At 66.8% G+C, this 27160-nt stretch overlaps 1 protein-coding gene across 3 annotated transcripts in view; it reads left to right on the forward strand.

The window, feature by feature from the left end:
• Positions 1-25084, forward strand: part of BTBD19 (BTB domain containing 19) — a 63071-nt gene extending 37987 nt beyond the window's left edge. The window contains exons 4-8 of one of the 3 annotated variants that reach the window (XM_065555336.1): positions 1494-1553; positions 18791-18859; positions 19779-19910; positions 20666-20791; positions 21376-25083. In XM_065555336.1, the coding sequence (XP_065411408.1) occupies positions 1494-1553; positions 18791-18859; positions 19779-19910; positions 20666-20791; positions 21376-21498 (510 nt within the window). In that variant the 3' untranslated portion in view covers positions 21499-25083. Of the gene's footprint in view, positions 1-1493; positions 1554-18790; positions 18860-19778; positions 19911-20665; positions 20792-21375 lie in introns of all 3 variants that reach the window. The other 2 variants (XM_065555338.1, XM_065555337.1) reach the window with 2 other exon arrangements.
• The last annotated feature ends 2076 nt before the right edge of the window (positions 25085-27160 follow it).

The following is a 27160-nucleotide window of genomic DNA, read 5'->3' on the forward strand; positions in this document are numbered from 1 at the left end:
GAGCTGTCCCCAGAGGGAGAAGTGGGCGTGCAGTGGGGTGGATTGTTTTGGAAGGGCTGGCGTTTGTAAGCGCTCTGGGTGTAGGCCGGTCGGAGCCCTGCGCCGGCACCAGGGGGGAGGTTTGGCCTGGTCTGTAGTTCCACAGGCTGGGCCCAGCCCCGAGGAAGCACTGCCTCCTGCACGTGCGTCGGTCCCACCCCAGGTTCTGGGGCTGGAGGCAGGGGGCTGAGCCCAGACGTCCCTTCTGGCCTGGCCACCTACGACCTTGGCCCAAGTTCGGGGCACTCCCCGTCTTGGTTTGCATGTGTCCCGCGAGCAGCAATGCTGTGGGGCGATGTTCCCGGGGCCCGGGGGATTTCCCAGCTGGCAGCATGGGGGCGTCCTGGACATTCTGGGAGAGGACCCAGAACTGGCTGGTGTCCTGCAGAGGGCCAGGGGCGTCAGTTGATAGGACCCCAATGGCTGGGCTATTATCTGGGCCAGGGCCAAGCCAGCTAGACGTCACCCCCACCTGGCTCTTGTTTCTGCAAAGGAAACAACCCCCCCACACACACCTAGTTACCCAGGCAGCACATCGGGGAAACTGAGGCACACACACAAGTCATACAAAATATTATGAAAAGTTCCACTCTGTCACACCGGGGTCGGCCAAGCCGTTCCTCTTCAGTCACCCCCCCCCCCATTAATTTTGCGAGGGGTAGAGGTCAGGAACCGCACCAGGTCATCCCACTGGAACGGCGCAGCAGAAGCCTCCTGCTCCACCCCCCTTTAGTACATCTTGGGGTGGGGGAGCTTTGAAACCCCATTTCCCCCAGCCACAGTGCCACATCCCTGCCGGTGCTGCCTGGCCTCCCTCTGTGAACCAACCAGCCCAGTGCACGGGGCTCATGTGTAGAACCAATGTGAATGAAATTGTTTTTAGTTATCCACTGTACCATTGTAACTTCTGTTCACCATTTCATTACACTTGCCATTTTGCCTACATTGTAACTTTCATTACACTTGCCATTTTGCAGTGCATCCCACATTGGGCGGTTGGCTCGATCACCATCCCTGGGCAGCCCACGCGCCGGCTCCTTTCAGCCACCTCTTTTCCTGTCCACTGCCCTCTGGCTCTCGGTGATGGTTCCCGAGATCCAGGCTAGTGCTTAGTTCACTCACCCCTTTACCTGCCTCAGTGGGCACAACCGTTCCCAGGCCGTATTCACCACCCTGCCCCGTCTTCCACGAAATGCAGCCTCCCCCGGGCTCAGGCCCCCACGTCACGCCAGGCCTACGCCGTGACACTCCCCCGGATCCACCTGGCAGAGGGGCCCCGGTGAGGGGCTGGGGACTCCCCCTTCTGCCAGCCTCCCCACGGTGCTGAGTCAGACTGGAACGGTGCATGTCAGAGCCGTGGTGGGGATCTCCTGGCGGCGCTCGGTGTGGGAGGGGGAGTGACGGTGGCTTCTCACCGCCCCCACAGTCTGTCTGTCTCTCTGTGTCTCCTGCAGCTGTGCGTCGAGTTCCTCACGGGTGCGCTGAGCGTGGAGCTGGTCTGCGAGGCGCTGCAGGTGAGTCCCCTCCCGCCCCATGGGCTGGCTCTGTTCCCAGGAGCTGGCTGGGGTGGGGAACCCGTGACTGTGATCCTCCTCCTCCGCGGCTCTCTGCCCACGCGCCGTGCGGCCCCAAACAGCTCGGCCCTGGCCCCGGGAGGCCGTGCCCTGACCCCTGCCAGCTGTGCCTGGGCAAACCCCTTGACAGACAGGGCACGTGGCCTGGGGCGGGGCGGTGATGGCGAGGAGCGGGTTGGCCTCTCCCCTGGAGGGTCCCCCAGCAGGATCTGGCCCCAGGCAGCGGGTTGATGTCTAAGGTGAGAGGAAGACTGGGGCAGCTGGGCGGAGGGGTCCTTGGGACCCTCTGAGGTGTCCCGGAGATCAGCCAAGGCCCCCGCAACAGGCACGAGGGCCGGCGCCAGCGCCTGCAGATGCCGGCGGGATCCCTTATGAGAACCGCCTCCGGCTTCATCCCCCCTGGCCGAGCATTCGGGAGCAGGGAACGCGCCCAGCGTAGATCCCCCGCCCTGGGGGGGGCTGTCGCCCTGGGCTGCTCCCTGAGCCCCCCTCCAAGAGAGCCCAGGCCCCAGGTCCTGGGAGGGGGGTGCTCGTAGCTCGGCCCAGCTGGGCCCCCAGCGTGCACCCAGCGGGAGGCTGGAGTGCAGCAGCCCCTCTCCAAGCCCCGGCTTCGATTCACCCTGCGCTGCCCGGGAGGGGAGCCAAGGCCCCATTCAGCCCCCCCGGGGGCTTGTTGTGCGGGGGCTCTTTGTGCCCGGACACCTGCTGCTAAGGAAGTGAACTGGGCCCTGCCGATACAAAGGAGCCCAGCCAGGCAGCTGCAGCGTGCGGACGGGCCCCGCGGCCCCTGCACCAGCCGGCCCTTTGTCTGCCGAGCCGGGGTTTTGGTGGAGGGGGTCGTCCGTGTCTGTCCCCCCGCTGCGAGGTTTTAAGCCCTGGCTGGTTGGTTCCCATGGCAGCCCCCGGAGGGAACGTGGCCTAGCAGTCAGGTCGTGGGCCTGGTGGAGGAGTTGGGGGGTGGGCTGGTATCAGCCGGGCTGCGCCATGCGGTACCGAGTGGGGCATTGTTCTGTGCAGCTGGCTCCTGGTCCCCTCCCCGCCGGCTTCGGGGGCCGGGCCCCTTTGATCTGACAAAAGACCCGTGCTGACTTTGTCTCCTTTGCCCTGGTTTGTCCTCGCAGCTGCCTGGCGCGATCCCGAGCGCTGGCTGGGGGATGGGGCTAGAGCCATCACGCTGGGTGGGACACGGGCACGGTGGGCAGCAGGGATCCCGGGACGACTTGAGGAGCCCCCCACGTGCCAGGTGCTTTACAGGCTGGTTGGCGACCACGTCCCAGCCCCACAGAGCCAGTGTTCTGGATACGTTGCCTGCGTGGTGGTTGTGGGCCCCCGGGGGAAATCGAGGCCGGGTTCCACGCTGCCTGGGCGCTCGGGTGCTGCGGGACGAGCACAGTATGGAAACGTGGCTGGAGGAGAAGGCAGAGCCCAGCTCCCAGCCCCTCGGGGCCAGAACGGAGCAGCCAGAGCCTGCTTGTCTCCACCCCGCCCTGTGTGGAGCAGCCCTGGGGCAGGCCCGGCCACCGAAGCGGCTGCCCGGGGGAGCGGATCGGCGCCTGGCCCTGGGCTCTCGGATGTGGCTGTGGCCTCCTTTCCCCTCAGACCTGCCTCGTGGGGGTGACAGCGAGTCCATGTGCCGGCTGTGGACAGAGGGGCTGAGAGTCTCAGGCGTTTGGGGCCGGATCCAGAGCTCACTGGAGTCGAACAGCCTTTGCACCAGGCCTTGTGACACCAGGCACAAGCCCTGGGCTGCCCCGGGCAGGAGCTCTGGGGGCTGCAGGGGGCGGCTTAGGTCCGATTCTGCCCTCACGGAGCCGGGGTAAGTCGGGAGCTGCCCCGTATCAGAGCTGGGCGCTGCAGGCTCAGCATGCAGACGCCATGTTATCTGCCCTGGGGGCGTGGGGCTTGCAGCTCCTGGCCCGTAGGTCAGCGTGGCACGGGGGGGCTCACTGGCCATGGCCCGGGCTGCCTGTCTCTGGAAGCCAGGGGGTCAGAGCTGGGCGCCTCGGAGGCCGTTTGCTCCCTGGCTGAACAAGACCATCAGGCTGGCGGTTGCAAGGTGGGAGGGACTCGCAGCCCAACGGGGCAGGGGGAGAGCGAGACGTGCTGCCTAAGAGACCAGCTCCACCGCCTCCGTCTCCCACCTTCGGGGCGCCCTGCCCTGAGTGCTGGTGCCTAGGCCTCAGACACAGGCTGCAGGGCCGAGGGCTGCGCTTGCTGGGGCAGTGACCAAGTTCCCCGCCAGGCCCGTTCCTACGCAGTCAGGCCCCTGGCCTGAGCTCTCGCACGGCGTCGGGACGGGGTTTCTGTTTCTGAGCGCCCAGACCCAGCCCGGCCTGTGGCTCTCCGCGCTCCTGTTCTCCCCGGGAGAAGCCAGCGCCCGCCCCGCAGCCCGTTCTCCTCGCTGGTTGTGCCTGAGGCCCAAGGAGAATCTGGGCCCCTCCTGGCTTAGCCTGGCCGCTTGTAACCCCGGGGACAGTCTCTGCTCGGCAGGCGATGGTGCGTTCGGCTGATGCCCAGGCCCTGGGGGCTCCCTGGCTCTTTGAGCCGCTGTCCGCCTCGCCCCACTGCCCAGCTGCTCGCTACGGGCACAGGACAGGGCCTGCGGGAATTGGCTCGGAGGCCGTGCTGGGGTGGGGGTTTGTGACCCTCACAGCCGCGCACGGGGAGACGCCGGGGAGAACGCTGGCAGAAGCTAGGACGCGCCGGAATGAATAGCCGCAGCAGCGTGAAGTCAGCCCCTGGCCCGAGGGCCCTGCCTGGCTCAGGGCACAAACGGACAGTGCTCACGTACAGCCCCGCCTGCGATAACCAGACAGCACTGACTGGATCCCAGCTGCTCCGGATCGGGCTCCCTTGTGCAGCGAGGGGTGGGCCCTGCCCGCAGAGCTTATAATCTCCGGTGCTGAGCACTCCGGCCTCGGCCGAGTCTCCCCTGAGCGAGGCTCTTAAACTACCTGGCTGGGCACCGGCGCAGAAGTGGCAAACCCTGAGCAGGACCTAGGGCCAGATTTTCAAGTGCTCAGCATCCAAACCTGGAGGCAGATTTCCCCAAGAGCCAAGCGTGCGGCATGGCGCGGTGCCGGGAGCCCCAGCCCGCGCTGCCTCTGTGCGGTGCCCGGAGCGGAACAGGGAACTGGCCAGACGAGAGACGCCCCAGAAGGGTTGAGCTGTGTCTGGACCAGTGGGGAGGCCCTGCGGGGGGCCTGGCGGCTCAGGCACACTGGAAGGAACGAGTCGATCGCCCCCCACTGGGCTCTCCGTTGGCCCGGGTGTCGTGGTGGGGAGCTCGGGGAAAGGTCAGCAGCAGCCCAGCACGCCGGCCCGGCACGGGGGCAGCATGCCAGGCAGACAGCTCAGTAAGTGGACAGTAAGGAGGAAGCGGATCCTCCCTGCCTTGAATCCCGCTAGTTTCCCAGTGAGCAGGGACAGTGAACTCGCCCCATTTCTCTCCGTCAGCCCGTTCCCAAATCCCTCTCGCACTGGGACCCAGCGCAGGAAGGGGCAGCCCCTTTTCCTACAAATCCCCTCCCCCAACTCTCTTGCCTGCCAGGGTTCACCAGCCCTACCAATGCTAGTGGGTATCAGCACCTAGGAAGAGCTTTGTGCCCCTGGTGCCAGCTCTTTGGGCAGCGAGTGTGTGATGGGGCATCTGCCACACACTGGCCTATAAAGGGGTTAAGGGACCCTAAGGAGGCGGCGCAGAAAGCAGCCAATAGGAGAGGGGCTGGGAGGAGCAGCCAATCAGGGCCAGGCAGACCTACATAAGAAGGGCTGCTGGGTGGAGCAGCTTTAGTTGCTCCCTGGAGCTCCAGGAGGGAGGACTGGCTGCCTTGGACAGAGCAGCGCTGGGTGGGATCAGGGGAGAGCGAGCGAGCTCCTGGCTGGCTGCTAAGCCTGGCATGCTGAGGCCCTGAGATAAGGGCGGAGAAGGTGCTGGGAGCGGCCCGGGGAAGTAGACTGAGCGGTTGGCAGGGCTACAGTGTGTGGCTGCTATCTACAGGGTCCCTGGGCTGGGACCCGGATGAGTAGACAGGCTTGGGTTCCCCCCCCCCACTCACCACTGAGGAAGGGGCTGGAGTGTCAGATGGTGGCACCTCCCCGCGGAAGGGGAGAGCACAGGGTGGGGCACAACTGGGGGGCTTTGTCCTGAGAGGACGCCGCATGGGTCCAGGAGGAGAATTGATGGTGGCGAGACATCACCAGGAAGAGGGTGCTCTGGCTAGCAGGGCTAATCTCCGGGACAGCCAGCAGGAGGCGCTAGCGTGACGAGTCGCACCCCGTCACAGGGTGGTTTCCTTGAAGCCCCAGCTCCTGGAGTCCCGTGATCACAGCAGAGGCACAGTTTTCATTTAAAAAGAAACAAGTTTCTAGCCCCCGTGACTGCAGAAAACCAGGTGCAAGTGACCCCGAAAGGCTCCGAAAGCAGAAGGCGAAGAGCCCCGAACACGCGCGTTCTCATGGTTTGGGGGCGCTGCCTCCCTGGGGTTGGGCGACCACATTGGTCAAGAGACTGGGAGCCAGGCACTTCCCTGGGATTGTGACCCCATTGCGGCGAGAGGGACGGAGTTCTTAGCCGGTGATCGTCCGCCGCGGCCGCACCCCTCTTGGAGAGCTCTGCTGGGCACAGCTGGGTTGTGGGATGCCCTTCAGCTGCCCCCGCTTGGCATATCAGGGCACCTCCTGACCCTCACTGCCCCAAGCGGCCTTCCACAGAGCCGGTCCCTGCCAACGCGCCCGTCACCGCAGCGTCTGGGCGCCCCGAACAAGCAGGCTGTTGGGCTCCCTCCTGGGAATTCTGGGAGCTCCCTACAGGCCTTGGTGTGGGGCAGACGCATGTAAACAGCCGCGTGTGCCCCACTCAGCGAGCCGGGGAGCTAATAATAGCGCAGTGAGGTCAGCGCCGTTCCCCAGCACTTCCTGTTTTGCTGCAAAGGGCCCCGTCTGTGGGCGGGGGTGGGGATGAGGTGAGTGCGCCCGGGTGGCGCGGTAACCTTTGCTGGGGGAGTTTACATTCACACCTGGTGCACTGGTGACGCGCTTGGGACGCTCCCCGCGTTCCTTCCCCAGGCTGACATTAAAGCAGTGTGCGCTTCCCTCCCCCAGCCCCTGCCAGGCTGGCGTAACCATCTAGGCAAGCAGCTCCCCTGGGCATAGGGGCATCCCCCGTGCTGCCCGCTCAGCTGGGCTCCTAACCCTGTGGCGGCCTGGGAGCCGGCCTGGGGGTGGGGGAAAGGGATGGTGGAGTCAGGAGTGGAGCTGGGCACGGGGAATGGGGCAGGGCAGATCCGCGGGCACCTGGCCCGCTCCGGGTGAGGCAGGGCATTGCTGGCAGTTCCTCCAGGTTCCTGGCTGACGGCTGGGTCTGTGCTGGTGCAGCCCCCCGGCCCCGGCAGAAGGAGTTTGTCTGTCCGCCCCCCCTCTGCTAGCGGCAGAGCTGCGCCCACATGTCCGTGGTGCCTAGGCTGGAGGCGGGGACGGGCTCTGCACCGTGCCACAGCTCCGGCTTGGGGATCCCTTGGGGCGATGGTGAGGATGCTGAGAGGGCAGAACGTGCCGCCGGAAGGCTGAGCCGGGCGCGTCTGGGGCAGCAAGAGCCCGGGAGGACCTGGTCGCGGGTCTGCCGGGCAGCGCAGCCAGAGCCGCATCGAGGCAGCGCAACACCAAACCCACCGTCACTTCCCCTCTGGTGGCGCCTGGGCCAAAGGGCCTGCTCAGGGAAACGCCCGCCGGCTGCTCAACAGGGCCTGGCTCGAACTGCCACGTCCAGGCCGAGGCATCCGTGGCCGGGAAGGTGCCGGCTTGGCAGCCGTAGACTGACGGGCGGCGGGCGTGGCCCAGCCTGGGGCTGGCCTGGCTAGCGGCAGGGTGAGCTCCCGCTCCGCTGCCAGTTGATGTCAGCGGGGATGGCGGCTTTCATTTCCACTGAGCCGTCCACCGGGACCCGAGGCGAGCCTGTGTCTCCGCCGGCCCCCCGGAGACGGGCCTCTCCCCACAGGCAGCCAGGATCCCCCCGTCACCCAGCCCAGGGCACCGTGCGGGGCAGGTGTCCCCAGGGCTTCACTTGCCCCCGAAGGGAAAAGTCGAGCTGATCGTTCTGGAGTTGGCCTGCGGCTGAGACGGCGCCGGCTCGACCGGCTGGAGCGTTAGACGCCGATCGCAGGGAACAATCCTGCCTTGGCTGGCTGGGCCCCGCTGGGCCTGCCCTGGGAGGCGAGCGCCACTCATGCTCAGCGTCAGATGGGGCACGAGAGGTGGCGCCAAGGGCCAGGGGAGGGCCAGGGGACAGAGCCAGCCGCTGGCAGCACAAACGAGAGGAGCAGGCTGGCAGGTGTGGGAGGAGAGGCAAGGGGGTACGGGAGGAGCTGGGTGCCATCTGTATTGCGCTGGGACTCAGCGCCGGGGATCCCATCTTTTGGGGGGTCATTGCCCCCCGGGGGAGGGAGCTGAGCCTCTCATCCCTGGGCCCCAAGCGCAGGGGGGTTGTGGGTCCCAGGCAGGTCATGTGGAAAGTTCCCAAGGTGCAAAATGGGGCACGTCAGCCCCCCATGTTTGACACTGAGGGGCTGGCAGGCCACGCGGCAGGTTGGTCATGTCCAGGCCGAGTCGGGAGCAACCCACCGGGGTCACCCTTTGGCCTAAGAAACCTCAACATATCTGGCCAGGCCAGCCGCTCTCCGGGCCCGACCCTGTGAGGCACTGAGCACCAAGTGGGAGCCGGTCAGGATCAGGCCCTGCATAAAGCTCTCTGGTGGCAGTGGGGTGTTCCCCACCCTGCTCGGCGGGGCAGTCCCTGCTCTGTCTGGCCACAGGAGCCAACCGAGCGTGGAGAGTGGAGGGGAAACCGAGGCACAAGACTGCTCCTTGCAGCCGGTCTCCAGAGCAGGCTGGCGATGCCCTGGCCTCTTGGGAGATGCACCCCTCCGCCCGGGCTGCTCCCGGCTCCAAGCAGAGCTGAGGTTGCCTCTGCAGTGTGGGGGAGGGCTGAGAGCAGGCGCTGACAGAGAGGCAGTGATGCACAATGGGCAGAGCGCTGGGCTGGCCCTCCGGAGATCTGGCTCCTATTCTTGGCTCTGCCACTGGCCTGCTGGGGGAACTTGGGCACGTTGTTCCCCCTCCCCGTGTCTCAGTTTCCCCTCCTACTCTGAGGAGCTCTTTGGGGCAGGGGCTGCCTGTCCCTCTGCACAGCACCCAGGGCGGGGGGGCTTGCTCTCAGCAGGAGCCGGCGGGCAGCCCTGGCTCTGCCGGAACAGAGTCAGCGAGGGCACGGGTCTGCGAGGGCAGGGCCAGGGAGGGGAGAGGAGGGGGGCGGCTTTCCGAGGCGCAGGGAGATTTTCCCCCTCGGACTGCGAGCTGCTCTCGCTTGCTGATTGATTCAGAGAGTGGCTCAGAGCAGGCTGGCGGTGAGGAGGAGGCCCCGGAGAACATGCTGACGCCGGAGTTTCTGTTCCACCGAAACGCTGCTCCCAACAGCCATGGGGCCTGCGCCGGTGCAGTCAGGAGTCGCTCAAAGGGCCTGATTCTCCCCTCACTGACGCTGGCAGGCTGGGGGGGCCCTGAAGATGTAGCCATGGGTTCCCCGCTGGAAGGGGCTCTGTCGCCCGGGGGTGCCTGCGTGAGAACTACCCCACGGGGATGTCATTCGGCCCCCCTCCCACTGACTGAGGAGGGCTGGACGTGACCAGCATGACCACAAGACATGGCCAGGCAGGACTCTGTGCCCCAGCACGCCAGGCTGGGCAGAGCTGCCTGGCAGTACCATAGGCCGGGGCCCGGCTCTGGGCCTGGAGATCAGACCAAATGACCCTGCCGGCTCACAGAGCAGCCAGGCTGACAGGCCCCCGCTGGCCTGGGCACCGGGCCCCAGGGGCAGGCCAGAGGCCAGTGGCTGAGGAGCCCCCCATGAAGAAGGCTCCTTAGGGACACGCTGGCCCCTGGAAACCAGCTTTACCCGGCTCCTTTATCCCTTTCCTCGAGTCCTGCCCCGACCCTGCTGGAGCAGAGCCCTTCTGCTCCCCCCCCCCCCAGCCCGGGGCGGCCCCGTTGGGGGTCTGCGTCAGCCTGCTGCCTGCCCCCTGCCCATGCGTCCTGCTGGGAGCCGGAGCATGGCATTAGGCTGCCAGCGCAGCCCCCCGCCTGCCTCGAGGGCCACCCCTTAGCCCCCATTGTTTGCTGGCCACAGAGCCTGGCTTGCCATTTGTCCGACATTCGGAGGTGAATTCATCCATTGCTCGGGGCTGCGGCAGAGCCATGCACAGAGCCGCACAACACCCAGCTCGTGGGTCTCCACAGCTCTGCTGGTGCCCCTCACTCCCGACCCGCAGCCCCCTGCTAGCCCAGCCTGGCTCCCCTCACCCCAGCTCTGCCGGTGCCCCTCACTCCCGACCCGCAGCCCCCTGCTAGCCCAGCCCTGGGCTCCCTCACCCCAGCTCTGCCGGTGCCCCTCACTCCCGACCCGCAGCCCCCTGCTAGCCCAGCCTGGCTCCCCTCACCCCAGCTCTGCCGGTGCCCCTCACTCCCGACCCGCAGCCCCCGGCTATTCCAGCCTGGCTCCCCCTGCATGAAACGAGCCAAGAGAAATGCTCCCCCTGCTAGAGCGTTGCCTAGGGACGAGGCGCATTTGTGGGTGGGGAACTGCCCCCTCGGCTGGCTGGACCAATGATCGATCTCTTCAACTACAGCCGCCCCATGTCCTTAGGACATTGCCTTGTGACGTTTCTGAAGCCAGCACGTTCCACGTGGGCTCTCGTGTGTATGGTCATGGCAGGCGTTGCCGGGGGGGTGGGCGCTGTTACGCAGTCTGCCAAATGCGTGAGCAAGTGCTCAGTCTTGGGCAGACAAGCTGCGGGGTGAGGCCCTAGTTCTGTGCAGAGGCAGCTGTGCAAGCCGCGGCAGCGTTACTCTCTGCCTTGGGCTCTGATTAGTCGCAGCTCAATGAAGCTGCCCCCTGGGAGCTGGGATTTCCCCACATGCTGATTGTGACCCGCTCTGGTCCAGGCCGGGTGCATGTGGGTAAATAAGCCAATTGCACTTTGAATACACCCTGGCTCCGCGTCACAGATTTCTCCTGCGCTGGGAAGCCACGAGGCCCCGGGCGCCTGCTACCACTCAGTGGAGGAGCAGGCATTTCTGTGCTCCTGGACTGGCTGCATGCCTCAGTGGGTCTGAGCAGGGCTGGGTGCATCGTGGCTAATGGAGTCCCGGTGCCATCAGACCCGGATGGGAGCCCTCCCCGAGCAGGCCCTCGCGGGAGCCTTTGCACTCATCATTCTCTCCGCTGGCAGCTTTCCCCCGGCGCCCGGCTCTGTGGTTGCTGTGATGCGGCCGGGGCAGGTCTGTCTCAGCAGGATTTCCCTGGCGCGGGCGGCTGGCACCACGTGAAGCGTTGCTCAGCGGAAAGAAGCAGGAGGGGAAATGGGTGTCAGGTGCCCTGGAAAGTGCCGGTGCGCGAGGTGACGGTTGGGCCCCGGCGCGTGGAACAATCCGTCTGGCGGGGGAAGGAACCCATGCCCCCTTCCAGGGCAGCTTTGGCTGTGATGTGTGCACGGACCCGTCCCACGAGGCCCTGCCCCCAGTGCTGGGGAGATCTGCATTCGCCCTCTGCAGCTGGCTGGGGTGGGGGATGGACCCTGTGCAGCACCCATTCCCGTCCATGAGGGCCCCTGGTGCCCCTCCCCCCGCTGTCTGGTCCCATGTCAGGGACCCCAGCGAGGGCCCTGACCTAGACCCTGTCACTCGGTTGTGGGGCATTTCCCTGTGGGGCACTCAGGACGGCCCCCCTCTCTGAGCCTGCAGCAAATGCAGCTGCTGGGCCGAGCCCCCAGCCAGGCCCGGCTCCCGGGGCATCGCTGGCTCCGAGGACGGACGTTGCAGCTGGAAGGGATTTCACGCAGCGAAGCTGGATCCGTCTGGATGGTGCCCCTGCCCAGAGCGCGGAGGGCCTGGTCTCCAGGGCCGTGTGGGCCCAGGTACCTTTACCTGCTGTCGTGACTGTCCTGCTCGGCCCCCAAATGCTGTGGTGATGGGCACCCGGGGAGAGCCATGCCCTCGCCAGCCGTGGGTGGCAGGCAGGGTTTGGCGGTACTAGCCTGGACTCCAGTGCCTCCCCCACAGATGTCACGGGTGCCCAGTTCCCCCTGTTTGGCTGCGACCTGTGATGGCATGGCACACAAATAACCCTGGGTCCCCTCCCTGCCCTGGGCAGGGCTGGCAGTGTAGGAGCATCGCTGGGAGGCCAGTGGGGGCAGCCCGTCCCTGGGAGCGGGGGGAGGGTTTGGCAGCTGGGGGTGGGGTGAGGTTAGGGCTGCACCGGGGGTCAGGGAGTGCCAAGGTGGGAGGGGCAGGGGGTGCTGGGCCCCATGGGAGAGGGCTAGGGGCCATGCCATTGTTGGGGGGCTGTAGCGGGGGGAGGGGTGTCTCTCCACCACCAGTCACCCGGCTGGTTGCTCGGCTCCAGCGCGGTCCCATCCAGCCCTGGGGGAGTGGGGCGCCAATGGCTGCAGAGGGGAGCCAGGGGGTGGCTGGACTGAGGACTCTGCACCCGTGGGGGAAGCCAGCTTGGGATTGAGGGGGCTGGAGGCCCACGCAGGGTCCCTGAGCGCGCCGAGCCACCCCAGCACCAGGGCCTTGCGTCAGTGGCAGGGCCCATCTGTGCTGACCCGCCCCCGGGGGTGTTGGCAGCCGTGCTGGGCCCCTGGCGCTCTGCTCCCCCCGGCGCGTTCATGGCCTTGCCGGTCCCCTGGCGCCCTGCTCCCCCCGGCGCGTTCGCGGCTGTGCCGGGCCCCTGGCGCCCTGCTCCCCCCAGCGCGTTCGCGGCTGTGCCGGTCCCCTGGCGCCCTGCTCCCCCCGGCGCGTTCGCGGCTGTGCCGGGCCCCTGGCGCCCTGCTCCCCCGGGCGTGTTCGCGGCTGTGCCGGTCCCCTGGCGCTCTGCTCCCCCCGGCACGTTCATGGCCTTGCTGGGCCCCTGGCGCCCTGCTCCCCCCAGCGCGTTCGCGGCCGTGCCGGTCCCCTGGCGCTCTGCTCCCCCCGGCGCATTCATGGCCTTGCTGGGCCCCTGGCGCCCTGCTCCCCCCAGCGCGTTCGCGGCCGTGCCGGTCCCCTGGCGCCCTGCTCCCCCCAGCGCGTTCGCGGCCGTGCCGGTCCCCTGGCGCTCTGCTCCCCCCGGCGCATTCATGGCCTTGCTGGGCCCCTGGCGCCCTGCTCCCCCCAGCGCGTTCGCGGCCTTGTTGACATCGCTGCTGTGGCAAGTCAGGCACTTCCTGTTTACTCTGCGGCGGGGAGGCCGTTGCCTGGAGGCGTTACAACCGAAATACTCGCCCGGGCTGTGGTCACCCAGCCCCGGAGCAGGGACAGGAAAAGTGGGCCCGGGGGTGGGACTGTTTGTCCTCAAAACAACTGGGCGTAACAGTGTGTCACAACACACGCACACAGTCAGGTACACATGTGGTTGGTGCCCACACACGTGTGGTGAGGTACAGACGTACATACAGACTCAGGTACACACACAAACATACAGGCACATGATCACTCACACACTGACGTGCAGGCACACGTGGCTGGGTACACACACACACACATGGTCAGTTACACACATGTACGTACACACCTGGCTGGGTGTGCGCACACAGAGAGACACAGTGTCAGGATGCGCCCGGCCCCAGCCTGTTTGTTGCTCCCTTCCAGCCCATGCGGGAGCAAATCGCAACCTCAGCATGAGTCAGCAACACGAGGCCGTTGCAAAAAAAGCAAATGCAATTGTAGGTTGCATTAGCCGAGGCAGCGCCTGCAAGTCACGGGAGGTGACAGTACCGCTGTGCCGGCGCTGGTTAGGCCTCAGCTGGAGAACTGGGTCCAATTTTGGTCACTGTCACGGAGTATTGGGGGACTCAGGGCCCTGCACCCCCGGCTTCCTGCGATTCACCATGACTCTCAGCCAGCCAGTAAAGCAGAAGGTTTATTTGGATGACAGGAATACAGTCCAAGACAGGTCTTGCAGGCACAGACAACAGGGCCCCCCTCAGTTAGGTCCAGCTTTGGGTCCCAGGGCATCCCAGCCCACCCCCCTTTGGGGGGTCAGAGCCATCTCTGCCTTCAGCCATCTCTCCAGCTCGCTTCCAGCACTCTGCCTTCAGCGACCCCTCCCACCGCCTTTGTTCAGTTTCCCGGGCCAAGGTGTCACCTGGCCTCCAACCCCTTGCTGGGTTCTCATGTTACACGCTCAGGTATTCGCCTTCGGGCAGACTCCCATCCCCCAATGCAGACTATCCTAGCCACACTCCCCTGTCAGCATTCACACACCCCAGTAAGAACAGGCCCAGTTCGTCACAGTCACTGCTGTAGAGAAAGGATCCGGAGGCGGGGGGGGGACATGAGAGTGGCCGGTCTTCAAATACTTGACAGGCTGCCCTAGAAAAGCTGGCGGAAACTCGTTCTCTCTGGCCCCAGAGGGCAGGACGAGAGGCGACGGGCTCAGACTACGTAGGGTTACCATACTTCCGGATTTTCCCGGACATGTCCGGCTTTTGGGGCCTCAAATCCCTGTCTGGGAGGAAATCCCCAAAAGCCGGACATGTCCGGGAAAATAGGGAGGGAGGGACCGGCGGTGCTCGGCCGGGGGCCAGAGCTGCTGGGGCCGGCAGTGCTCGGCCGGAGCCGCCGGGGCCCGCGGTGCGGGGCCAGAGCCCAGGCCCGGGGCCGGCGGTGCTCGGCCGGGGGCGGGCGGTGCGGGGCCGGGGCCCAGGGTGCTCGGCTGCAGCCGGCGGTGTGGGGCCCGACGGTGTTTGGCCAGGGGCCGGGCTGGGGCCGGCGGTGCGGAGCCGGGGGCCGGGGCCGGCAGTGCTCAGCCGGGGGCCGGAGCCAGGCCGGGGGTGCTCGGCCAGGGGTGCTCGGCCGGGAGTGCTCGGCCGAGGGCGGTGGTGGCCGGGGTCGGGGGCCGGCGGTGCGGGGCCGGGCGGTGCTCGGCCAGGGGCGGTGGTGCTCAGGGCCGGGGTCGGCGGCCAGTGCCCCAGGGCCTGAGCCAAGCTGGGCGGGAGATGCCGGGTCCAGAGCCGCTCGGCCGGGGGGGGCGGACTGGGCCGCGCCTCCTCACGCCCCCCCGCCCCAGCTTGCCTGCTGCTTCAGGCTTCCCGCAAATCAAATGTTCGCGGGAAGCAGAGGAGGGGGAGGGGCAGGGGACGAAGCGTCCAGGGGAGGGGGCGGGGCGGAGTTGGGGCGGGGCCGGGGCCCGTGGAGTGTCCTCCTTTTGGACACTTAAAATATGGTAACCCTAGACTACGGCACAGCAGACTTCGGTTAAATCTCAGGACAAACGTCCTAACCACGTCGGCCCGTCGGCCCCTGGAGCAGGGGCCTCGGGAGGTCCTGGAAGCTTCTTCACTGGTGGTTTTTGAGAGGAGAGAGGATGATCCTGGCAGTCCCGTCTAACCCTCTGGGTCTATGGTTCTGCACCCCACCCTCAGCATGGGGTCAACGTCCTGCCCCCTGTCTGCCCACCCTGCCTCGGGCTGTAGGCAGCGAGCTCCCTGCTGGCAGGGCGGCTCTATCGTGCCTGGGGGTGGGCACCAGCCCAGCCCAACGTACGTGCTTGGCACGAGATGGGAAAGGCAGGGGCCCCCTGGGTGCAGGGGTGTGCCCGGGGGTGGGTACCAGGCCAGCGTAGGTGTCTGGTGTCCCGGAGTCCCCGGGCGATGCTCTGGAACTGCTCCCCACAAAGCCAGTCAGGACTCTGGGGAGCCTCCTCTCCCTCGGAGCAGACCGTCTTCAGGGCAAGAAGCTCACACGGCTTCACCTCCTGGGACTCTCCTGGGAGCATTCAGCATATGCCCCTCCGTGCGCTTCCCCCAGCGAGTCCGCCCCGGCGGGGTCCTTGGGAAGCCAAAGGGTTCTGCACCCCCCACTTCGCAGTCAGACGTGACTCTCAGCCAGCGGGTAAAACAGAGGTTTATTAGATGACAGGAACACGGTCTAAAACAGAGCTTGTAGGTACAGAGAACGGGACCCCGCGGCCGGGTCCATGATGGGGTGCAGAGAGCCAGACACCCACGTCTGCCCTCACTCCTAGTTCCCAGGTAGCTCCAACTCTCAAACCCCCTCCAGCCCCTCCTTCTCCCGGCTTTGTCTCTTTCCTGGGCCAGGAGGTCACCTGATCCCTTTGTTCACCTTTAGCTATTTCCTTGCAGGGGGGGAAGGGGCCCTGGCCATTTGTTGCCAGGGAGACAGAGTATCAGTGATTTATGCGCACTGGCCTTTCCCCACCGCCTAGACAGAGACTAGAAATGCATAGGGGAAACTGAGGCACACACAGTATTCAGAGAAAACATTAAGAACAGAGTCCCACTTTGTCACACCTGGCACTAGATGGGAAAGGCAGGAGATCCCTGGGTGCAGGGGTGTGCCCGGGGGTGGGTACCAGGCCAGCGTAGGTGCTTGGCGCTAGATGGGAAAGGCAGGGGGCCCCTGGGTGCAGGGGTATGCCCAGGGGAGGGTACCAGGCCAGCGTAGGTGCTTGGCGCTAGATGGGAAAGGCAGGGGGCCCCTGGGTGCAGGGGTGTGCCCGGGGGTGGGTACCAGGCCAGCGTAGGTGCTTGGCGCTAGATGGGAAAGGCAGGGGGCCCCTGGGTGCAGGGGTGTGTGCCCCAGGGTGGGCACCAGGCCAGCGAGCTGGTTCCAGGCATTGGACAGGTCATGCTGGGGCAGCTGGAGGCCTCTTGGCTCACCCTCCCCTCCCCCACCCAGAGACTGTGTCACGGGGGGTGAGGACAAGGGTCGGGGCGCTGGGGTGACGCTGGGGCCTAGACCCTCGCAGCCTCTTAGCCTTCACGGCCAGACAGGCCCAGCGCGATCTGCCGTGGCACGGGGGGCACAGAACCTCGGGCTGAGTTGCTGCCCCTCTAAGCAGGGGTTCGAGACTTCCTGAGAATCCCCCATTGACACCAGCTCAAACCAGCAAGTGACCGGGCCCCACGCTGCAGCCAAGGGACAACGAAACCCCCCAGGGTCTGTGCCAATCTGAGCCGGGGGGTGTCACGGACTCACAGATCGTGCCCACCCCCACTTCGTCACAGGGGGAAATTCCTTCCCCCCCCAGACTGGGCGATCAGTTAGACCCAGTGCAGGCAGAGCCCTGTCAGAGCCCAATGCCCCATCCCCACCCAGTGCCCCATCCCCGCCCGGTGCCCCATCCCCGACCGCGGGGAGATTTGCCGCTAGCAGGCACAGCTCGGCCACAGCCATCTCCTCACCCCGGCCCCTCCACACGCGGCCCAGGGGCGCAGGGGCTGGGCAGGGAGCCGCTCCGAGGAGCCCAGGCCACTGAGCCGAGCTGCTGGGGACGGGGATTCCCCGAGACGCCGTGGCTGGGGGGCAGAGCTGGCCTGTGCCAGGGGCCAGTGGGGCTGAGGGAGCCGATCGCAGCGGTGGCCAAGCCCTGGGCTGGCTGGGCGAGCAGCTCCATGCTCCAGCCTGGCCCTGGGGCGCCCCCTGCTGGCGCCCCTACAAACCGTGTCAATCCCTTGGCACCGACCCTCACAGGAACCCAGGATCTGGCCCCACTGAGAGGCGGCATGGCCCAAAACCCTGCTGAGGCTGGGGACCAGGACAGGCTGAGATCCCGTCCGAGGCAGGGCATGTGTGTGTGTTTCTGTGTGTGTGTGTGTCTGTGCTCTGTATGTGTGTCCGTGTGTGCACTGTACTGCGTGTGTCTGTGCCGTGTGTGTGTGTGCGTGTGTGCATTGTAATGCTGTGTGTCTGTGCCGTGTGTGTGTGTGCGTGTGTGCATTGTAATGCTGTGTGTCTGTGCTTTGTGTGTGCGTCCATGTGTGCACTGTACTGCGTGTGTCTGTGCCGTGTGTGTGTGTCCGTGTGTGCATTGAGGTGCTGTGTGTGTCTCTGTGTGCCGTGTGTGTTTTAGCTGCGTGTGCCGGGTGTACGTTGTATCTGTGCGTGTGGCCAGTGCCTCACAGGTGACAGCTCCAGCCCCAGTCACGGACACACTGTGACGAACTGGGACTGTTCTTGCTGTGGTGTGTGAATGCTGACAGGGGAGTGTGGCTAGGATGGTCTGCATTGGGGGAGAGGAGACTGACCTACGGAGAATACCTGAGCATGTAACAGGAGAACCCAGGAAGGGGTTAGAGGCCAGGTGACACCTTTCCCGGGAGACTGAACAAAGGCTGTGGGAGGGAGTTGAGAGCTGGCTGGTGACATGGCTGGGAGGCAGACGGGGCTCTGACCTCCCAAGGAGGCTGTGGGGCCCTGGGACCCCAAGATGCACCTAATTGGGGGGGTCCTGTTGTCTGTGCCTGCAAGACCTGTCTTGGACTGTGTTCCTGTCGTCTAAATAAACCTTCTGCTTTACTGGCTGGCTGAGAGTCATGGTGAATTGCAGGAAGCCGGGGGTGCAGGGCCTTGTGTCCCCCCACACTCCATGACACACACACACACCCTGGCAACACTCCCCTCTGCCCCCCCCACAGAGCAGCGGTCTCGCTGGGGCCCCCCAACCCTGGCCCAGGGCCTAGGGGCTGCAGTGACCCTGGGAGCTCTCTGGGGTGGGGATCCCTGCAAAGCCGCCCGGCCTAGTGCGGCCCTGACCCACAGGCTCCCTGGGGCAGGTCAGCCCCCCAACAGGGAAGTGCTAGGGGGTGCCGGCCCCCCCCAGAGCCCAGGTCCCTGCAGCCCCCCAGCAGAGCCGAGCTGAGCGTGGGGCTCTCAGGGTGACAGTCCCGGCAAGTGGCTCGTGGCCCCGTTTCCCTCCCAGCAAAGGGTAACAATGCCCCAGCGGGCACCGAGCACTGGCTCCACCGGCTGCGTGGGGCGACGTGGCAAACCCTAGAGCTTGTGAGACTGAGAGAGGTTGTAGGTAGGTGCTAGTCAGACACCCCCCACCCCCAGCTCTTCCAGTGCCCCTCATTCCCGACCTGCAGCCCCTGCTAGCCCAGCCCTGGGCTCCCCCCCCACAGCTCTGCCGGTGCCCCTCACTCCCGACCCGCAGCCCCTGCTAGCCCAGCCCTGCCCCCCCCAGCTCTGCCAGTGCCCCTCACTCCCGACCCGCAGCCCCTGCTAGCCCAGCCCTGGGCTCCCCCAGCTCTGCCGGTGCCCCTCACCCCGACCCGCAGCCCCCTGCTGTGCCAGTGCCCCGGTCTCCAGACGACTCCAGCTGTCTGTCTGTGTTTTCCCCACAGGCGGCTGTGACCTACAGACAGACAGACCTGCAGGAGCACTGCCTGGTGTTCGTGGAGGACCGCACGCGGGTATGGCCACTCAGAGAGCGAGGGGGGGCACAGGGTGGCAGGGTTTGGCCAGAGGTGCATGGCCCTGGGGTCTAAGAGCACAAGGTGGGGGGGGGCCTGTGCATCAGCCTGATCCCCCATGAGCTCTGACAATACCCCCACCCCCTGCCACCCGCTAGCAGACTCAGGCATGCGGCCAATGCCCCACGTGGTACCAGCCTGACAGCATCCTGGGCCCTGAGCAGCCAAGAGAAGGGGGCAGGACAGGGGTGTGGCAGAGGGGGGATGGGATGGGGCAAGGCAGGGGGGGGTGGGATGAGGGCTGGGCAGAGGGGGGACGGGATGGGGGCAGGGCAGGGGGGTCGTGGGATGGGGGCAGGGCAGAGGGGGGACGGGATGGGGCACGGCGGGGTGGTGGGATGGGGGCAGGGCGGGGGGGGATGGGATGGGATGGGGCAAGGCAGGGGTGGTGGGATGGGGGCAGGGCAGAGGGGGGACGGATGGGGCAAGGCAGGGGTGGTGGGATGGGGCAGGGCAGAGGGGGGACGGATGGGGCAAGGCAGGGGTGGTGGGATGGGGGCAGGGCAGAGGGGGGACGGATGGGGCAAGGCAGGGGTGGTGGGATGGGGGCAGGGCAGAGGGGGGACGGATGGGGCAAGGCAGGGGTGGTGGGATGGGGCAGGGCAGAGGGGGGACGGATGGGGCAAGGCAGGGGTGGTGGGATGGGGGCAGGGCAGAGGGGGGACGGATGGGGCAAGGCAGGGGTGGTGGGATGGGGGCGGGGCAGAGGGCTAGTAGGACAGGGACAGGGGGTGATGGGGATGGGGTGGGCGGCAGGGTACATGCCCGGGTGGTGTGGGGAGAGGTTCTGTGCCCACCCCGTGCCAGGTGGGGTCAGGCCCGCTGCCAGGGGTGACCCGGCCCGTTTGCGGTGCCGCAGGAGGTGGTGCAGACACGGAGTTTCCATGAGCTGTCGGCCGCGGCGCTGGTGGCCGTGCTGCGCAGCGACCGGCTGGCCATCGACGAACCGGACCTGATCCAGGCCGTGCGGGAATGGGCCCACGTCAGCTCGGTGAGTGCCGGCGGTCCCCAGGGCCAGGAGCTGGGGCTCACCAAGCCAGGGGCTTGCTGCAGGCATCTCAGCCCCCACCATGGGGAGGCTGGCAGGGGGGAGGGATGTGCCCCTGGCCACCCAGTGAGTGCATGGCAGAGCTGGAATGGACCCCCCTCCCGACTCTAACCCGTAGACCCCACTCTTTGCCCAGAGCCAGGAGAGAACCCAGGTGTCCTGGCTGCCAGATCCCTCTGCCCCCCACTCGCCTCCCAGAGCTGGGGATAGAACCCAGGTGTCCTGGCTGCCAGCCACCTCCCCCCCAGCCCACCCTGGAGAAGCAGAGCGCAGGGCCCCTGGGTGTCCCAGGTGAGGGCACCTGTCCCCAGCTGCCAGGCTCCAGCTGCCACCCAGGCCCCAATCTCTGGGCACAAGCACAGGTGATGCCAGTCCCTGCCCACCCCCAGTGCTCCCGTCTGCCCTGAGGGTGAGATGCCAGAGGTCTGTCCTTTGGGATGCCTAGGGGGGGACTGGAGGGCACACAGGAGGGCAGATGGTGCTGGCTGGTGATGTTGGCCCCCATCACCTGGGAACCTGGCCGAGACACCCGGCCCATCTCCCACTGGCTACCAAAGCACTGGGGGGGTCCTGCCACCCTGGGGTCAAAGGCCCCAGATTGCATCCCCTCTCCTCGCTGGCTCCCCAGATCATCCCCCTCCCCCCCACTGGCTCCCCAGGTCATGGATTCGGCCCCTGACCCTGCACTCCTGTTCCAGGCTGTCCTGGAGCGGCCGGTGGCCGAGGTGGCAGCGGGGCCGGTGCGTGAGCTCCGCCTGCCCCTGCTCTCGCCCCGCGAGCTGGCAGCCCTGGAGAGCCACAACCAGAGGGATCCTCTCATCCCGGTGAGGGGCCGGCTGGCTGTGTCCGTCTGTGTCTGTCTGTCTGTGTCCATCTGGCTGCGGCCGTCTGCCTGTGTCTGTCTGTGCCCATCTGCCTGTCCGTGCGCCCCAGCTGTGACTGTGTCCATCTGTCTGTCCTTGTGGCCCTGGCTGTCTACGTCCATCTGTCTATGTCCATCTGTCTGTCTGTGTCCGTCTGGCCATGCACCCCGTCTGTGTCTGTGTCCATCTGTCCACGCGCCCCAGGCTGAGATCGGGCCCTTGGGAAGGCCTGGCCAGCCTAAGGCATTGGGGGCGGGGGACATGGGACCCGCTGCAGGCCCTCGGGCCGCCCCTTGGGGTGGGTCTGGACAGTGCCTCCAGGGCAGGGAGAGGCTGGCGAGAGATGCCAAGGGACTGCGGTCAGGGACATCTGCGGCACTGACCCAGACGCCTGCCCCATGGCCCCCTATGCCAGGCCCCAGCCCCCTCGCCCTCTCCATCCCTGTCACTTCTTGGCCCTGTCCTGCCCCCAAAGCCCAGGTGCCTGGCCCTGTGTCCAGCTCGGACCGGCTGGCACCGCAGCAACCTGGTATCACCCCCCACAGGTCGAGTGCATCGCTGAGGCCTGGAAGTGCCACGCGCTGAGGAAGGGGAGCGGGGCGCCATCCCGTCTGTGCCAGCGCCGCAGGGGCACCCAGCCCCGGGAGCACCACGGCTACCTCGAGTGAGGGGGGTAGCAGCCAGCGGCGGGCGCCAGGGGGCAGGGAGAGTCTGTTCCTTCATCTCCGGGAGGAGTGACGGGGCAAAGCGCATTTCCCAGGATGCCGCTGGCCTTGTGCACCCGTCGTGCCAGAGCCGGGGGCAGGCCTGGCCCATCCCAGCCAGAGCCGGGCCAGGCTCAGGGCGGCCATGGTCCTGCGTGGGGGGGCCGGGCTGAGACGGGGGCTGCCCACAACACTCCCCCTTGCCCGAGTTTGCTGCATGGGCCGGGCAGGCTGCCCAGCTGCGATGGCTGGGGGTGGCAGGGCAGGGCCGGGGAGAGGCTCCCACCCATCGTCTCCTCAGCTGAGAGCTCCCTGAGCCGACAGCCCCGCCCCTGGCAGTGGATTGGGACGGGCCTGGATTTTCCTGTGGCCCAGACGGGAGGCTGAGGGGGGTGACACGACAGCTCCTGTCTGAGCCCGATCTCGTGTGGAGCTGGGGAAGGTCAGGTTAGCCCAGGGACTAAGGTGCCACCCGCTGCGGTGCTTTTATTCACCTGACGGCGCTCCGGCTCTTCAGCGGCACTGAAGCTTCATTGCCGCAATGCCGCCGAAGACCCGGAGCGAGTGACGGTCCCGCCGCCGAGGCGCCGCCGAAGACCCGGAGCTAGTGACGGTCCCGCCGCCGAGGCGCCGCCGAAGACCCGGAGCGAGTGACGGTCCCGCCGCCGAGGCGCCGCCGAAGACCCGGAGCGAGTGAGGGTCCCGCCGCCGAGGCGCCGCCGAAGACCCGGAGCGAGTGAGGGTCCCGCCGCCGAGGCGCCGCCGAAGACCCGGAGCGAGCGACGGTCCCGCCGCCGAGGCGCCGCCGAAGACCCGGAGCGAGTGAAGGTCCCGCCGCCGAGGCGCCGCCGAAGACCCGGAGCGAGTGAGGGTCCCGCCGCCGAGGCGCCGCCGAAGACCCGGAGCGAGTGACGGTCCCGCCGCCGAGGCGCCGCCGAAGACCCGGAGCGAGTGAGGGTCCCGCCGCCGAGGCGCCGCCGAAGACCCGGAGCGAGTGAGGGTCCCGCCTCCGAGGCACCGCCGAAGACCCGGAGCGAGTGAGGGTCCCGCCGCCGAGGCGCCGCCGAAGACCCGGAGCGCCGTCCCGTCAGTAAAAGCGCCGCAGTAGGTGGTGCCTTTTTTTTTTCCGCTCCCCCTGTTCCCTCCACCTGGCTACGCCACTGGCCCAGCGTGGTGGGTGAGACCCTCCTGCCTCCCCCGGGGTGCAGTGCTGCCCAGGGACCCCCCTGAGCCGGAGGGAGCCCCAGCTTGGGATGCCAGCTGCTTTGCAGCCCCTTTGTGCTTGTGCACAGGCCCTGCCTCAGGGCCGACCTCTCCAGCGTGTGTCTGATCCCGGATGGGGGCTGGATGCCCGCAAACCCCAGGGCCACACCATGCCCCTCCCCAAGTCACAGGGCCACCAAAGGAGGAGCCCAGCCCTGGCACATGGTGGGCCAGGCCTCAGGGGGGTCACTCGGGGCCCTGGGGCTGCCCTGCAGTGCACGCAGGATCAATAAAACTCCACAGAGCTCACTGCTGAGTCAGCGTCTTGATTTCAGCAGCGCCTCAGAGCTGCGGGGGAGCCCAGGGCTGGGCTAGCAGGGGCTGCGTGTCGGGAGTGAGGGGCACCGGCAGAGCTGTGGGTGGGGGAGCCCAGGGCTGGGGTAGCAGGGGGCTGCGGGTCGGGAGTGAGGGGCACCGGCAGAGCTGGGGGGAGCCCAGGGCTGGGCTAGCAGGGGCTGTGTGTCGGGAGTGAGGGGCACCGGCAGAGCTGGGGGGAGCCCAGGGCTGGGCTAGCAGGGGCTGCGGGTCGGGAGTGAGGGGCACCGGCAGAGCTGGGGGGAGCCCAGGGCTGGGCTAGCAGGGGCTGCGGGTCGGGAGTGAGGGGCACCGGCAGAGCTGGGGGAGCCCAGGGCTGGGCTAGCAGGGGCTATGGGTCGGGAGTGAGGGGCACCGGCAGAGCTGGGGGTGGGTAGAGCCCAGGGCAGGGCTAGCAGGGGGCTGCAGGGGGGATTTGATAGCTGCTTTCAACTACCTGAAGGGGGGTTCCAAAGAGGATGGATCTAGACTGTTCGCAGTGGTGGCAGATGACAGAACAAGGAGTAATGGTCTCAAGTTGCAGTGGGGGAGGTTTAGGTTGGATATTAGGAAACACTATTTCACTAGGAGGGTGGTGAAGCACTGGAATGGGTTACCTAGGAAGGTGGTGGAATCTCCATCCTTAGAGGTTTTTAAGGCCCAGCTTGACAAAGCCCTGGCTGGGATGATTTAGTTGGGGTTGGTCCTGCTTTGAGCAGGGGGTTGGACTAGATACCTCCTGAGGTCCCTTCCAACCCTGATAGTCTATGATAGATTAAGGGGGTCTGGGGAGGAGTTGCCCATTGATGGCCTATAGCCAGCACCCCACGTCCCTGCACCCCACATCCCTGGGTGAGTCGGGGTGGGGGCAGGGGGCTGCTGGTCATTACTGCCCCCTTGCTGGAGCTGCGTCTGGGAAGGGCCTTGGGACAGCCGGCTCCCCTTTGTGACTGTAGCCCCAGCTGGGGGTCTGGACTCCTGGCTTCATTGCCCAGCTCTGCCACAGGCCCCCTGGGGGACCTCAGGGAAGTTGTGTGCTCACTTTGTGCCCCATCTATGGCAGGGCTGCCAGGCTGAGACCATCCGCGGCCCACAGAGGGGTGACACCAGAGATGGGGTCCCCCAAGGCTGGTAGTGAGGGCACCTGACAGCTGGGTGGGTCACAGCAGCAGGCACAGTGCGGCACGTCCAGATCTGCGCCCCCATCTGTCTGTCTAGCCTGCCCAGCTCCCTGCCCGTCACACGTAGCAGCAGCTACCCAGGGGCAATGCAAGGCGCTGGATCCTGAGGCCGGCGCTGCTCTGAGCCGTCCCTGTGGCACTGATGGGTCTCTACCTCCAGGGACCCCAGCCAGCCCGTGGCCCAGCCCAACCGGGGCCTGGTGCAGCCCGACGAGCCTTGGCATCTCCTCTGCCCTTCCCCTCCTTACGCCCCCTGCCTCCCTGGCTCCGGGTCTGCGCTCAGTGCAGTCACCTCCGCCTGGCCTGCAGCTAGCCCCTGGGGGTGGGCAGAGCCGGGGCCGCAGGCTGCCTCCATGCCCAGCAGTGCTCTGCCCTGCTGCCCAGGGAGCCCAGAGGCAGAGGTGAGGGGCCCGCCAGTACAGGGTGGGGACACTGAGGCTGGAATGCCCAGGACAGTCAGTTCCTCCGGGGCCAATGGCGGGATGTGCTGCCCTGCATGCCCACCCTGTGCAGGGGTCTGGCTTCTCTCCCGCAGGCAGGGCGGGGGGCAGGGCAGGGGCCTTACTCCAGCTCCTCTTTCCCGGGCCCCGCACCAGGGACGGGACGGAATCGATTCTCGGCGCCCTGGGAACTGGCAGCTGAGCCCCTGGGTTGGCCGAGGGGAGTTTTAGCTCGGCCCGGGGCAGCTGCTGGATTTCTTCACTGGCTTCTTTGCCAGGGTGGTCCGGAGCGTCCGGCCAGGGTGGGCCCCGCTCAGGGACTTTGGTCCTGCTCACACCCAGGGGCTTGTCAGCCGAGAAGCATCCGGCAAAGACCATGGGTGAGACGGGGGGGGGGGGGGTGTCTCAGCCCAGGTTGCAGCTTCGGGGCTGGGCCTGCCCCGAGTGCCCAGGCTCAGCAGGGTGGGGCTGGGGCAGGACCTGGCTGGGGCACTGTGACAAAGTGGGGGGGTTCTTGTTTTCTGTGGAGTTTCAATGGTTTGCATGCAGAGGGGGTGGGACTCAGTTTCCCTGGGTGTTACTGGTTTAACGAGGTGAGGGGAGAGGGAGTTTGTTTTGCAGAGAACCAGAGAGAGGACTTGGGGGACCCAGCCGATGGCCGGGAGGATGGATACCCCAGCGACCGGTGACCTGGCGACCTGGTGACCCAGAGGCCCAGCTGAGGAGATGCAGCCGGTTCTGGCCAGTGGGAGGACAATGGGCTGCAGAGTGAGGACCCAGTGACCTGACCAGCCGGTTCCAGCCAGAGGACAGAAGCAGGAGAGGAGGCCCCGGTTTACAACCCTGTTTGCCTGGAGAGAAGACAATGGACAGAGGCGGGGCCTGGGGCCGGGGATCTCAGATGCCCAGCTGGGAGCAGGGGGGTTCTGGGCTGGAGAGGGGGAGCAGGAAGAGCCCACCTGGATGCAGAGAGACTGGGATGTGCTGGGCTGAGGGAGGCCAGGCCTGAGGCCCTGAGAGTTTCCTGTGCTGGGTTCAACTCTCAATAAACCCTCCTGTTTCATGCTGGCTGAGAGTCACTCCGGTCTAGAGAACAAGATTGCATCAACCCCTTCGGGGGTGGAGGCCCCGGGGGTCCAGAGCGAGGGGACTCCCTGAGGGGGCCCACGGCAGAGACAGACGTGCTAAGGCTCAGAGAGGTGCGGCTCCAGGAGGTGGAGGGGCCTGACCCCGAGAGAGAGTGGACCCCCGAGAAGGGCTGTTGCACTAAAAGGGGCTCCCCCCACGGACTGCACGGGGACAAGAGTGGGCACGATCTGTGAGTCCGTGACAAGCACACCAGGATGACGTGGTGATGGCGATTCAGTGGGGGGTGATGCCCTGCAGGACCCATTCAGAGCTAGGGGCGCTGTGCTAGAGAGGAGCCTTCCCTGACCTAGTGCCCCAGTGTGGGGGTTGGCTAGGGGGGCTACAGGGGATCAGCTGTGGGAGCACCATGCCCTGCTGTGGCCATGGCACCGGGGGGCACCACAGCAGCTGAGTCCAGGCCATGCAGCGAGGAGGGGCTGGCTGCAGCCCATGTTTGTTTGGGGTGTGGGTTGCTAAGTGACCGTGGAGCTGAGCCCAGGCTGGGTGCCCGCAGGGAAGCCCTGCCTGAGCCCTCTGGCATGCACTGACTCATCGGTTGACGCGGGGAGAGGTAGGAGCAACCCTGGGCCTTGGCAGCCTCGCCATCCACCCCCCTGCTGTTCTGCTGCCTGACTTTGGCTGGCATTACCGGTGCCCCTCACTCCCGACCCGCAGCCCCTGCTAGCCCAGCCCTGGGCACCCCTCAGCTCTGCCGGTGCCCTCACTCCCGACCCGCAGCCCCCTGCTAGCCCAGCCCTGTCCCCCCCAGCTTTGCCGGTGCCCCTCACTCCCGACCCGCAGCCCCTGCTAGCCCAGCCCTGGGCACCCCTCAGCTCTGCCGGTGCCCCTCACTCCCGACCCGCAGCCCCCTGCTAGCCCAGCCCTGGGCACCCCTCAGCTCTGCCGGTGCCCTCACTCCCGACCCGCAGCCCCCTGCTAGCCCAGCCCTGGGCACCCCTCAGCTCTGCCGGTGCCCCTCACTCCCGACCCGCAGCCCCTGCTAGCCCAGCCCTGGGCACCCCTCAGTTCTGCCGGTGCCCCTCACTCCCGACCCGCAGCCCCCTGCTAGCCCAGCCCTGGGCACCCCCTCAGCTCTGCCGGTGCCCCTCACTCCCGACCCGCAGCCCCCTGCTAGCCCAGTCCTAACTCCTGACCTGCAGCCCCTCCCGTTCTCATTACTGCCCTGTTTCTCTCATGTGCCCGAGTGGGGCTCAGGATGGGTTCCCCCCCCCGCCTTCAAGCCTGGGGTTGGCATTGGGTGTTGCCCATCCTCAGCGCCCCTCCCCCACCCCCCGCTGAGCCCTTTGCTCCCAGTGACTC

This window comes from Chrysemys picta, chromosome 8 (assembly GCF_011386835.1).
Source record: "Chrysemys picta bellii isolate R12L10 chromosome 8, ASM1138683v2, whole genome shotgun sequence".
NCBI classification, from domain to species: domain Eukaryota; kingdom Metazoa; phylum Chordata; order Testudines; family Emydidae; genus Chrysemys; species Chrysemys picta.